Source organism: Lynx canadensis, chromosome C2 (assembly GCF_007474595.2).
Source record: "Lynx canadensis isolate LIC74 chromosome C2, mLynCan4.pri.v2, whole genome shotgun sequence".
In the NCBI taxonomy this organism is placed as follows: Eukaryota; Metazoa; Chordata; class Mammalia; order Carnivora; family Felidae; genus Lynx; species Lynx canadensis.
Genome location: NC_044311.2, coordinates 48,675,240 through 48,689,401, shown reverse-complemented (window position 1 = coordinate 48,689,401; position 14,162 = coordinate 48,675,240). Strand labels below are relative to the sequence as shown.

Below are 14,162 nucleotides of genomic sequence, written 5' to 3'. Positions count from 1 at the left end.
TCAGAGGATTTGGGGAGTATCATATTTCCTTTGAATAACAATAGTTTTTGGCAGGGGGAATACAATTATCTTGAGTCATCTTGATACTTGCTAGAGATTTAAGTCTTTAAGTTGGGTTGCATTTTTTTTGTAATCATAGCTAAACTTGAAGTTTACCCTTGCTTCCTTAACATTCCCTTATTTCCATCACTAATAACTACACCAAACTTTCTCCCTATTGTCTAGTAATCACGAATGGGTTGAACTATTTCATTTTGAAACTTAAAAAGTAGGAATGTGATTTTACATTTCTAACAGAATTATATTTAAAAATGTGGGTCACTTTACCAGGGCTGTTTCATTATTTTTTTTTTTTAATTTTTTTTTTCAACGTTTATTTATTTTTGAGACAGAGAGAGACAGAGCATGAACGGGGGAGGGGCAGAGAGAGAGGGAGACACAGAGTCGGAAACAGGCTCCAGGCTCTGAGCCATCAGCCCAGAGCCCGACGCGGGGCTCGAACTCCCGGACCGCGAGATCGTGACCTGGCTGAAGTCGGACGCTTAACCGACTGCGCCACCCAGGCGCCCCTCATTATTTTTTTAACATAAAAGTGGACATGGGAATTTCATTAAAGTGCTCTAAAAATTCACTTATTATCTATATGATTAAAATAGTGAGGATCACCCAAAGTCTATAAACTTATATTCATATTAGAGCGAATTTTTTGGTGTTCAGTTAACTGATGGGAATAGAACTAATGATGTTTTCTAGCATAATTTGAAAAGATTGTTCCTAACTTTTAAGCATTCTTTAGGAATTTGGGGAATATGTTTATCAATGTGAAATAAATTGACAGAATAAAATGTCAGTAAGAACTTACTGGAGCACTAAGAAAACAAGAAAATAAAAAGAATAAAGTTTCTCCGATTATACATAGTAATATAAATTAAGAATTATGTGCTTAACTAATCTGGAGCTTTTCTGCAACTGTTTATCTTAAAGTTTACTTTTCTTTTTTAATTTTCAGACAGGTTTATTATTATACCCTTACATTCACTGATGCCTACGGTTAACCAGACACAGGTATGTTGTTAAATTTATTCATCCTCTGTCTTTCAGATTGAGGCAAGCTTCAGATTAAGGACTACTTATTATCTTTTATTTTCTTTTATTTTTTTTGAAGGTGCATTTTCAAGTAGTAATCCATATAAAAATCACTTCTTTAAGAACTTTACAAATGAGTCTTCAGGGGATAATTGCACAAAAACTCTAGTAACTGAGTGTAATTAACAAAGTAGTTTGGTCAGCATTAGGGAAAAGTTTATAGACTGGTTTCACCAGTAACTTGTTTGGGTTGCAGTTATCTATGACATACTACAGCTTGATGTTTGAGATTTTGATTTAACAGAATTAATGTATTTGTAGGTATGAGATTTCCTGTTTTATCAATAATATATTATTATGGTTTTGAATGTTTTGTCTCTTGTCAGGTTCAGGCATGTCCCTCGTTAGGATCAATACTGCATTCTCAAAGACAAGATAGTTTTCTGGACTGCAGTGTTTGTAGGCCCTGATAAAAGGAGATGGCTCAGAAGAAAGTCTCTCTCTCTCTCTCTCTCTCTCTCTCGCTCTCGCTCTCTCTCTCTCGTACTTTTTCCCCTCCTTTTGTGAGAAAAATCTCAAGACATTTCTTACTGAGGCTCTTTTAATATCTTTTCTGCTGATTCTTTAATCCTGAGTAAGCCTCAGCCAACCCAATTAGAGTGCATACCTAAGTGAAGACAAGGGGTGAAGGACTCTTAGTTCCAAAGACCAGACAGAAGAGTACTTCCACTCTGACACTCTAATTGTAAACTGTGTATTCCTTTGCTAGAAATTATATGACCACATTAGAAATTATATTTTCTGTTGATTACCTTTGATGTAAATGAAGAGATAAATGTATGTATTTCTTTGCATTATAGCCAGGTGGTACTTGACCACAAGTTTTCCTTTTACTCAGGTGGCTTTGTGAAGGATACCATTGAAGATTTTTTTTTTTTTTTTTTTTTAGTTTGACTTCAAAAACTTGTATGTAGTGGTACAGCCCACTGCTATCCATTCTGAGTTTGGCATCTGCCTGGGTGGTTGGTGTCCCTTACCCATAGAGTTTTGGATCATTCGTAATTTTTATTGTTAAACTGAACTCTCTCTCTCTCTCTCAAGAGTTTGATACACAAAAAAACATTTTGCTTTACAGTTCTTGTTAAAAAAACATTCTGTAAATTTAAGTAATCCTATTTCATTTGAAATTTAGTTTGTGATAAGGTTCATTCTAAAATCTGGGAGATTTTGTTTGGTTTAACGAAAATGATGGTTTAATTGAAAATGACGTGTACGTATAAGTATGTGTACAAATGTTAGATGCATATGTGAAGGAATGAATGCAATGTTGAAAAGGAACAGTATCTGAAGTAATTCTGATTGGAAGAATGATGTCTTAGAAATTAATGTGCTTTTGAGGTTTTGATGTATTGATTCTTACAGGTATTTAAAAGAACTCCTCCTGGTGTTCGGAAAATAGTAATTGCTACCAATATTGCAGAGACTAGGTAAAAATTGTTTTAAGTATCAACTACTGATGATTATGAGTTTTGAGCCCCATAAATTAGCATACCTTATACACTTCTCTCTCTAAAAGATACTTCATAATGTCTTTAAAGTTAATTTAGTCATGGTGTTGGGCAGAGGCTTTTGTTTGCTTTCTAATCCTATAATGGATTAGCCTTTCTAAGTGTTTTTTAAAAAGCCTTCTTGGGGTGCCTGGTGGCTCAGTTGGTTAAGCGTCCAACTTCAGCCCAAGTCATGATCTCACAGTTGGTGAGTTTGAGCCCTGCAATGGGCTCTGTGCTGACAGCTCAGAGCCTGGAGACTACCTCAAATTCTGTGTCTCCCTCTCCGTCTCTCTCTGCACCTCCCCTGCTTGCACAGTGACTCTGTCTCAAAAATAAACATTAAAAAAAAAACCTTCTTAAGGAATCTTAAGGAATCATGGGAGTTGAGGTCAATTTTGGTTTTGCCTTTTTCTGGTTGGGGGTCGTATTGTTTGGTAATTAGTTATAAATAGCCTTAAAATTTCTTATATTCCTTTGGAAGCATTAATATGTCTGTATACTCATTGAAACAGATTTTTCTGTGGAAGCTGATATTAAACCATGTGGGAACTTGGGACCACAGAGCTAGGTACAAAAGTCATCAAGCAAGCTATGAAGTTTGACTATGGGCAAATAAAAATTCCTCATGTCATCTGCAGAATTGACTGCCACTACAGCTCCTGATGCTGCCTGCCCAACAAGGGGTTTGATCCCTGTAATGTTGGTGAATGTGGGAACAGTGGTGAAAATCCCTAACTGCAAAATCAATATGACTAATTAAAAATGTTTTGAAGTCCCTATCTCTAGTCCTGTTAGAGGTTATGTGCTTTTAATGTATTTTTAATATTTCATACATCTGTTTTCCAAACAGCATTACCATAGATGATGTAGTTTATGTAATAGATGGAGGAAAAATAAAAGAGACACACTTTGACACACAAAACAACATCAGTACCATGTCTGCTGAGTGGGTTAGTAAAGCTAATGCCAAACAAAGGAAAGGTCGAGCTGGAAGGTAAGATGGAACCTTTGTCTGTAAGTTGTTTTAATCATAGTTTCTTTGGAAAAATATCTGCCAAGTTTTCTATTTTTAATTTTCAATCTAGTTAATTAAAATTAATATTCTTTGTTAATTTGTTATTCTATTTAATTGTTTCCATTTTTAAAAAAGCATGAATTACTAATCATAACTAGTAATAATATTTGAATGTCATGTTATCTCCTAAACACTTTGTATGTAATAACTTGCTTAATCTTCACAACAATGCTAGGAACTAGGTTATTGCCCCCATTTTAAGGGTATGGAAATTAAGGTATAAAGAAATTAAAAGTTAAACAGTTGTGTAAGTAGCAGAGTCAGGACTTGAACTCGGGCAGTCTGGCTCCAGTCTGGGCTCCTAACCCTGTACTTTACATCTATACTGGTTTTTCACTATTAGTTACCAATGAAAACACAAGGAAGTTTTCTCATTGATATGGGGGTAGCATAAGAAATAATATCTCTATCTTAATGGTAGAAAGAGTGATTTGCCTTTAACACAAGTAATTGCACTTATTATTCATTTTAATACATACTTCCTAGAAGTTTTACACCCTTATTCATATGAGTGGTAGAATCATGTCTGAAGTTGTAGAAGAGAGTTTTTCTTTTGCCTCCTACAGGTAGTACGAAAAAATTTCCATTAATCTTCAGATAACTGGCGTAAGTAAGGAAAGGAGAGTTAGATAATTTCAGCAATACTTTGTTTTACATTTGTAGGTAGTAAAGCTCTGTATCTTGCTATAATCTTTGCAGATTATCCCACTGCAATTTGTAGGCCGTTTATTAGATTATGCAGTTGCTGCTCTTGAGCTGAAGTGATAGCTTATTCTAAGAATAATCTCTAAGACTGAGGTTTTCTCATGAAGACTTAATACCACTGGATACTAATTCAAGTAGTATTCACCATTGTGGTACACTTTTTTATATGAATAGTAAACATACTAGCCTTAGGTTTGATCCATAAAACGGTTCTAGAAATAAAGTAAACGAAGTATTATGTTTCATCTAAATTTTCATTTGCAGTAGCTTGATAGAAGTTAACTATGGAATTACAGTGGTTTAATTCAAATGAAAAATAGCCCCTTGTAGGGTCCACAGATATAAATTCCTTTAGCAAAGCCTGATTTGATTAATAATTACTTTGAAGGCCAGATCAAACTATATTATATGGTCCTCAGTGGAAGCATTCTTCGTTTTTACAGGCATGTTATATTAATAGATGATGGGTCTTTGTATACTTGTGACAGAAATAGCTAAGAATTTTAGAATTTATTTTTATTCCTATAGAAAACGGGCCTCCCCCTCCTTTAGCAGCAAGAGCCCATAGGAATATTTATTCTGTTTGAAAATATATGAATACCCTCACCTCTACATGTCTGTCCTTAACACTGTCCATTTATATCACTAAAGAAAAATTCAGCAACTAAAACATTTCCAAAATCCCTCTGAGAGCTCACTAAATAGCACATACTTAAAAGATTTTAAATAATATAGACAGGTTAACATAATGCTAGGATTATTACATAAAATGCTCACAAGGCATATAGAGGGTAAACCTCAGTAAACAGTTATTAAGCACAGCATTCTGGAATCTGTAAGTTAGTAAAAAGGAACCAAATTATTGGTGCGGGGAGGAAATCATCTCTTTCTTAAAACTAGAACATAGGGATAATGGATCTAGATAATGTTACTCAGAGACATGGGGAGAAGGAATGTATGATTAATAAAAATGAAATATTAAGTTAGTTATGGTGTAGTTCATATGATACAGATATTGGCTATTTTCCCTGCCTGCTATTTTCTCTGGAGTTCTAAAAAGTCATTGGTAATGTTCCTTTTATTTATTTTTTTTTTAAGAGTGCAGCCTGGTCATTGCTATCATCTATATAATGGTCTTAGAGCAAGCCTTCTGGATGACTATCAACTGCCAGAAATTTTGAGAACTCCTCTGGAAGAGCTTTGTTTACAAATAAAGGTAAATTAGGTGGGAGAGTTAAGAAACTAAATGGAGAGTGGGGTTCTAATTTTCAACATTTGTATAGAAGAAAGTAGTATATTAATCTGTGAAGAATTGTTATCGTGTGTGTGTGTGTGTGTGTGTGTGTGTGTGTGTGTGTGTGTGTGTGTGTTTTAGTAAACTGTCTTTAAACTTCCTTCAAATGTTTATTAAACACATTTTATCATGTACTGCTCTAGGATCATGCTGCCTGTGTTTGAATCCTAACTCCCCTGACAAGCTAGTGGCAAGTTATTTAAATAAAGCTTATATAGAATTCTTTAGAACATTGCCTGGCATGTAGTGAGTAAGTGTTCAGTAAATAAATATTAGCTACATGTACTGTTACTACATCTTAAGGTGCTATCCGTCTGATAAACCACTCACCATTTTTTGGCATTTTGTATGTATTTTGATAGAAACAACCTTTTTATTTTGAAAATGATCGGTAAATTAACCTATTTGTTGAGATTTTAACCAGCTACTTTTCTCATTAATATAAAGCTGGTGGGTGATAGAAAGTAGTAATGTGAAAATCATGTATAAGTTTGATGCCTTATTAATTGACTGACACAGGCATGACTAAACTGTTAATGTCAGTATATGATATATGTTTAATTATATTTGTCTTCCCCCAGATTTTAAGGCTAGGTGGAATTGCTTATTTTCTGAGTAGGTTAATGGATCCACCATCAGATGAAGCGGTGTCACTCTCCATAAAACACCTGATGGAACTGGTAAATTTTATTTTATTTTTCAAAATGTTAAGTTAGATTTATAAAGTTAGAGCACGTAAGCCACCTGATTAAAAAATTTACTCTCATTACTATGAAGTAGATCAATGAATACAGTGCCAAATTTGATTTACTCTTTGGCTTGGTATATGAAACGTGAATTAGAAAGTTATAAAATGATACCTTTGTGATGGTCTTATTATTCTGGGTCCTTTCCACACAATTTTTTTCATTGTAGGCTTGTTTTAAAACTAGATAAAATTTTGGGGGCACCTGGGTGGCTCATTCGGTTAAGCGTCCGACTTCAGCCTAGGTCATGATCTCGCTGTTCTAGATTTCAAGCCCCGCATTGTTCTCTGTGCTGACAGCTCGGAGCCTGGAGTCTGTTTCAGGTTTTGTGTCTCCCTCCCTCTCTCTGTCTCTGCCCCTTCCCCACTCATACTTTATCTGTCTCTCTCAAAAAAAAAAAAAAAAAAAAAAAAAAACTAGATAAAATTTTATATCTTTCAGTTTACTGGTCTTTGTCTTCATTTGCATTCTTCAGATGAATTTGGTTGGTTTCTTAGATTCTTCTGATTACCATAATGTTTTCAGAGCTTTTCTCAAATCCAAGTAATTTAATGACTGGACATCTTATGAAGGCAGTTCTTGTATTTTTGGAAGAATACTAATGAGCTTTATATCCCCCTGCCTGACATTTTGGTCTTAATTTTTTTTTTGTTTTGTTCTGCTTTAGTTTCTTTCTGTGACATCATTGTTTTGAGAAACTAGTTTCAGTGACTTAACAAGTGACTACTTAGTTGGTAGCCATCCCTGCACAAGACCATATTGAGAAGAGTCACAGGACTGGCTATGAATTAGTACCCAGAGTGAGGAGAAGGGCGCTGTGAGGTAATGCTCAGAGAAGAGAAAAAGTGGTTCAAGCTGTCCTCTCCAATAAGGCAGCCACTGGTCACATGTGACTATTTAAATTTGAATTTTGAAGTAAATTACAAATTCAGCATCTCTAGTCACATTGCACATAGAACATTTTTGTCATTGCTAAAATTCTGTTGATTCGTGTGGGGTTAGAGGTTTCTGAAGATGTACTTTATATATTTCATTTTTATTTAAGCCATTTATACAGGTAATTTTGAGAATTTGACCTACATCAGAACACTGTAGTAGCTTTTAATGTGAGTTATTTAAATGAAAAAGCATTGTTAATTATCTGTCTTTGTTGGAATTTGTATTAGGTTTAGTGAGGTTCCTGGTACTTTAGGAAGTAGTACAGTTTTACTGCTGACCTGTCTTCCCACCTAGGCTTTTATCTAGTAGAATAGAGCTTTGCTGCTATTTCGTCTAATAGAATAGAGCTAGGTGGCAATCAGAGAATCAACTTAACTGTTGATGGTAGAGATGGATGACCAGTGAACAGTTGGACTCTGAAGCCCAAGTGGGTGGCTTCTTCTCTCCCAACTGAATTTAAGAGCCAGTCTTTACTTAGCCGTTTGCTTGAAACGGCCATGCAAATCCTTCTCCATCATGAAAAGGCCAGCAAATCCTTCTCCCAACAGTAGATTCCAAAGCTTTTTTAAAGTTTTTATTTAAATTCCAGTTAAAATACAGTGTAGTATTAGTTTCAGGTGTACCGTATAGTGATTTGATGCTTCCTTAAGACACCCAGTGCTCATCACAAGTGCATTCCTTATCGCCATCACCTGTTTAACCCATCTCCCCACCCATCTCCCCTCTGGTAACCATCTGTTCTCTGTAATTAAGAGTCTGTTTCTTGGTTTGCCTCTCTGGGATTTTTTGTTTTTCTTTTTCTTTTTCTTTTTCTGTATGCTCTTTGGTTTCTTAAATTTTATGTATGAGTTAAATTATTAGGTGTTTGTCTTTCTCTGAATGACTTATTTCACTTAGCATGATACTCCATCCACATCTTTGGAAATGTCAAGATTTCATTCTTTTTTATAGTTGAGTAATATTCCATTTTATATATATATATGTGTATGTATATATATGCATGCCACATCTTCTTTATCCATTCATCAGTTGGTGGACACTTGGGCTGCTTTTATAGTTTAACTATTGTAGACAGTGCTGCTGTAAACATTTGGGGTGCATGTATCCCTTTGAATTGGTATTTTTGTATTCTTGGAGCGAATACCTGGTAGTGCAGTTGCTGGATTGTAAGGTAATTCTATTTCTAACTTTTTGAAGAATGGTCATGCTGTTTTCCACAGTGGATACACCAGTTTGGGTTCCCACCAACAGTGCATCATTAGGGTTCCCCTTTCTCCACATCTTTGCCAACACCTTTTGTTTCTTGTGTTGATTTTAGCCATTCCGATAGGCATGAGGTGATATCTCATTGTGGTTTCTATTTGTATTTCCCTAATGACAAGTGATGAGCATCTTTTCATGTGTCTGTTAGCCATCTATATTTTTTGGAAAAATGTCTGTTCATGTCTTCTGCCCATTTTTAATCAGATTATTCATTTTTAGGGTGTTGAGTTTTATAAGTTCTTTATATATTTTGAATACTAACCCTCTATCAGATATGTCATTTCCAGATATTTTCTCCCATTCTGTAGGTTGCTTTTTAGTTTTGTTGATGGTTGGTTGGGGAAGGGGCAGAGAATCCCAAGCAGACTCCTTGCTGTCAGTGCAGACCCAAGCACAGGGCTCCCATTTTGCAAACCGAAATCATGAGATCATGACTTGAATTGAAATCAGGAGTCAGACACTTAACCCATTAAGCCACCTAGGAGCCCTATAAATAGTTCTGTTTATCCCTTTCCAATCATCTAGGACCCATAGTACAATCTTGAGCAGAAGTGTTATGATAGTGTACATTCTTGTGTTCTTTTTCTCAGAGGGAAAGCTGTCAACAATTTGTTGAGTGTATTTGTTGAAGATTTTTTTCATGGAAACTGTCAAATTAAGGAAGTTTCTGATTTACTAAAAGATTTTTATTGTGCATGGATAATTGATTTTGTCAAATCCCTTTTCTGCCTCTCATGAGATTATGATGTGGGTTTTTTCTTGTTTAATTTGCTGTGTATTGGATTACATTGATTTTTTTTTCAAATGTTAAACCAACTTTCATTCCTGAAACAAATCTAACTTGCTGGGATTCAATTTGCCTTTTTTTTTTTTTTTTCCTCCCTGTGGTTTCTCATGCATAAGTTTATTTAGTAGTTTTCCTTTCTCCAAATGTCCCTGTCCAGTTTGTTACCAAGATTATGCCAGGTACAAAAAAACAAGTAGGGAGCATTATATATATTTTTTGTTTTTCTGTTCTCTGAAAGAATTTTTTGTAAGATTAAGGTTATTTCCACCATAAATGTTTAGAAGTCTTTTCTGATGGGATACATACGGGTTATGGTTTTTATTTTTTGTTGATATCTTTTTGTGTACCTAGTTATTTTAATTGTGTACTGGACATTGCATTTATAGTGCTCTTTGTAGATAAAAATTTGAAACCTAAGATGATGATAACTTTCTCCAGCAAAGATTTGTGTTGCTTCTGCCAGGAAAAGAAGCACCAGTTCTGGGCTCACCTCCCTGGACTTCTGTTAGTCTCCAAATTCTATACTTATAATTTTTATACTTCTTTTTTAACTCCTCAGTGTCTTCAAGCAGCTTTCCTAACTATATTCAGTGGGACAATTGGACCAAATTACCTAGGTAATCAGAGCAGTAGCCCACCCCCAGTTTTCAGTGTTCTGGATATGCTCATTATTTCTTGCCTTCCTGTCTGATGTCTCTTAAACTACCAGAATCAAAGCTTTGCATTATATATTTCGAATATATAATAGTTGTTTCTTTCTTTGTTTTATTTTGTCCCACAACACCAGGGGGTGATTTTATTTGATTGAAAGTTTGCTAATGTGGTATTTCTCTTATTTCTCTCCTAACATTTAGAGTAGGGCCAGGTTGTGGATATTTTATTTGTCTATTTTAATGTAAGTTTCTAACCTTTGCTGACTTCAGAAATTCTGTTTTGGTGAAGAAAACAGCATCGAACGATATTAAAGCATTTGGGTCTAAGAGTGAGAACTCTCCTGTTGTTTATTTTAAAGCAAACTAAAATAGCTTTGAATAGGATGCTTTACAGTGTTGATTTTAAACATAAATCCGTGCTTTACAGAATGCTTTGGATAAACAAGAAGAATTGACACCCCTTGGAGTCCACTTAGCACGATTACCAGTTGAGCCACACATTGGAAAAATGATTCTTTTTGGAGCTCTTTTCTGTTGTTTAGACCCAGTACTCACCATTGCTGCTAGTCTCAGCTTCAAAGATCCCTTTGTCATTCCATTGGTAAGAAAGATACAGATAAAAGGCTAAGCGTTTTTATATTCACAGAATAGTTTTCGTTGAGATCCATTTTTCAGCATTTTATTTGAATGCCTTTCTCACTTGACCATCAGGGCAATTTAAGTGGCCTTCATCTATTTTTTCTTTTTTTTTTCCTTCTTTCTTAAGGGCAAAGAAAAGATTGCAGATGCAAGAAGAAAAGAATTGGCAAAAGATACCAAAAGTGACCATCTGACAGTTGTGAATGCATTTGAGGTAAAAAATGACTTGTTCTGGATTGTGACAGTTCATTCAAGTGAAAAGCTGATAATAGACGTACTCACTTTTTAAAATGTGTATATTTAATAGGTATCAGGAATAAATTGCTGAGTGTTTAAAATTAGGTGAACATTTAAAAAACATTGCACATGATATATTTTTTAATAGTTCATTACATTTACCCTTTTGGGAAAAAAAATCTGTATTTGTGTTTGTTTTTTTTTTTTCAACTTTTATTTATTTTTATTTTTGGGACAGAGAGAGACAGAGCATGAACGGGGGAGGGGCAGAGAGAGAGGGAGACACAGAATCGGAAACAGGCTCCAGGCTCTGAGCCATCAGCCCAGAGCCTGACGCGGGGCTCGAACTCACGGACCGCAAGATCGTGACCTGGCTGAAGTTGGACGCCCAACCGACTGTGCCACCCAGGCGCCCCTGTATTTGTGTTTTGATAACAGTAGAACAAATTAACAGTTTATCTTAAAAATCTATTTTATATTCATTTATATCTTTGTGTTGACATTCGTAAAAGATGGTCTTAGTCTGTTTATTAATAAACTATAACTTACTCAGATTTAACATTTTGATGAGTATGCTAATCATGCACATTAGAGAGACCGTTTCTCCTCCGAAAGTCAAGCTTATGTGAGAAATACATTTATCACCCATATTTGCAAAATTTAAATAAATGTAATTAGGTTTTTAGAGATAGTATCTTTTTACTGTAGCTCTAGATTCATTTTTATACCACATATTACGGGATAGTTTATGTATTTTTTTTCTTTGAGCTCATCCAGTATTAACTTTTCTTTTTCCCCATCTTCCCTTGTCTGTGTATATAACTTCATGTGTATATATATATATATATATATATATATATATATATATATGTATGTGTGTATATTCCAATACAGTAGCATTAGAATTTGTTCAGCAGAGTGTTCTTTTTTATTAATACCTAATATATATGATGGCATTTTGTATAAAATACACAGTATATTGTTATATAACTTATACTTGTTTGTATGAAGAAAGGTCTGGAAATTCATTAGTGGGTATATCTTAACAACTAGAATCATGGGGAGTGCTTTTTTTTAATAGTATGTGAATTTCAAAATTCTTTGAGTGGTTTATAAAGAAGATGAAGTATTGGTAGAAGAGGAAGTTATTACCAAAATAAAGATAAACTAGTAAGAATCTTTGCTTTGATGAACAATATTAATAGTTTTCTTTAATTTCTTTGCCCCATAGGGCTGGGAAGATGCTAGACGACGTGGTTTCAGATATGAAAAAGACTATTGCTGGGAATATTTTTTGTCTTCAAACACATTGCAGGTAATGGTGAATGTTTTGAAATGATTCCCAAATATGTTTATATGTATCCATTTTGTATAGTTAGATCTTCAGCAAAAAAGTTAATGGTGTGAGTTTGTTATATGAAGTTAAATGATTATACAAAATAATAGAAGGAATCTTTATTAAATAAATCAACTGCAACAAAACAAAGGTATATAATATAATAAACATAAAGGTGGCTAATGGCTAAGAAAAGAAACAAGATTCCAGAGTACAGCAGGAAAATGTAGTAAAGCTTGGGTACTCTTTGCCCCCACCTTCTAGTTGCTGTTTTGGTGATTCAGCCTGAAAATGCTCACTGATACTCCTAAAATCTATTTTAAAATAATAAACAGTATCTTTACCTTAACTTTTGGGTAGGTTATCTTTAATAAGAAAACACTGGAAAGGAGGCCTTTGTGAACCAGAGATCGTAAATAAACAGGACAGATAGACATCAGACATAACGACTACACTGAATTGGAGAAGTGTAAGATTAGGAATTCCTCACATCCCCCTGTTACATGTACATTCCAGTGATATGGCAGGAACCTTGGTACTGGACATTTAACAAATGTACAAGGGGGTAAAAGAATCAAGAATCTAGCATGTCTAGCAAATCTAATAAAAGCTGTGCAAACATTAACAAAATGAAATATGACAGTTCTCAAAGTTAAAACAATCAATGTCAAAAAAGAATAGATTACAACATATCTCAACAGAAAATACTGTACAACTGCTTCATAGTAAATAACAGTTTAGGAAGAATATGAATTCAATAAAACAAAGATAAGAAAATAAACCAATAATAGAGTGGATGAAAAGACTGCTGACCTAAGAAGACACATTGATGACCAAAAGAATTACAGGGAACAAAATGGATATCCCAGTAAACGATTGATATAGAAGAAAGAGTCTAGGTAATCACAGTTTGTAGATGCAGCCACAAAAGAAAAAATTGAAAACAATAAGTAAAAAGCTTCTAGACAGGAAGACAGGACTGATCCATCATAAAGATAATAGGTGTCTCTCCATAGAAAATTCAGGTGTAATTATGACTATGTATTCAGAGATATGTGCAAGAACATTTCCTTCAATAGAGAAAATAAAATGAACTACATGTTTGAAAAGATGACTGAATCCAAGGGTTGAGAATATTCTATCCAGTCAAGATATTAATTCACCTATAAAGACAGAGGACAGGCATTCAAGAATGCATTTGAAATACTACACCCATGAGCTGTTCTTGAAAAAGAGACATTGAATTGCTATCTACTAAGAGATAAAAAGAATTTCAGAAATGGAGAGTACCTATTAAATCAATGAGTGTTGTGTGTGGATATTATTTAAATATAGAACAAATACAAAACAGTATTGGGAATTAAAGATACAGAATAGAATAGAGTAGAATAGTTATTATTCTGAACAGTATAAAATAATGGTAATAAAAAAACCAGGACATGGTCTAGAGTGTCAGAGTCACGTAGTTCACAAAAGGGATATAGACTTAAGACCAACTTTACGTTTCATAATCTCTTATTTTAAGCTTAAAGGATCCTTTATTATCTTTTGTGATTGTGAAAATTTAAGATTCATCAGTTTAATTTTTATTTCTATTTAACTTTTTAAAATTGAACTCAAATTATCCAGCACCCCCAAAAAATTGAACTCAAATTAATTTTAATACTCATATTAAAATAGCTTTTATTGGGGCGCCTGGGTGGCGCAGTCGGTTAAGCGTCCGACTTCAGCCAGGTCACGATCTCGCGGTCCGTGAGTTCGAGCCCCGCGTCGGGCTCTGGGCTGATGGCTCAGAGCCTGGAGCCTGTTTCCGATTCTGTGTCTCCCTTTCTCTCTGCCCCTCCCCCGTTCA

The 14,162-nt window shown here is 34.5% G+C and overlaps 1 protein-coding gene across 1 annotated transcript in view; it reads left to right on the top strand.

The window, feature by feature from the left end:
* DHX36 (DEAH-box helicase 36) overlaps nucleotides 1–14,162 on the top strand; it is a 51,476-nt gene that overhangs the window by 26,673 nt on the left and 10,641 nt on the right. Inside the window, exons 13-20 of the mRNA XM_030328964.1 lie at nucleotides 1,010–1,065; nucleotides 2,509–2,573; nucleotides 3,487–3,630; nucleotides 5,515–5,632; nucleotides 6,292–6,390; nucleotides 10,526–10,699; nucleotides 10,865–10,951; nucleotides 12,206–12,289. Coding sequence (XP_030184824.1) covers nucleotides 1,010–1,065; nucleotides 2,509–2,573; nucleotides 3,487–3,630; nucleotides 5,515–5,632; nucleotides 6,292–6,390; nucleotides 10,526–10,699; nucleotides 10,865–10,951; nucleotides 12,206–12,289 — 827 coding nt within the window. The remainder of the gene's footprint in view (nucleotides 1–1,009; nucleotides 1,066–2,508; nucleotides 2,574–3,486; nucleotides 3,631–5,514; nucleotides 5,633–6,291; nucleotides 6,391–10,525; nucleotides 10,700–10,864; nucleotides 10,952–12,205; nucleotides 12,290–14,162) is intronic.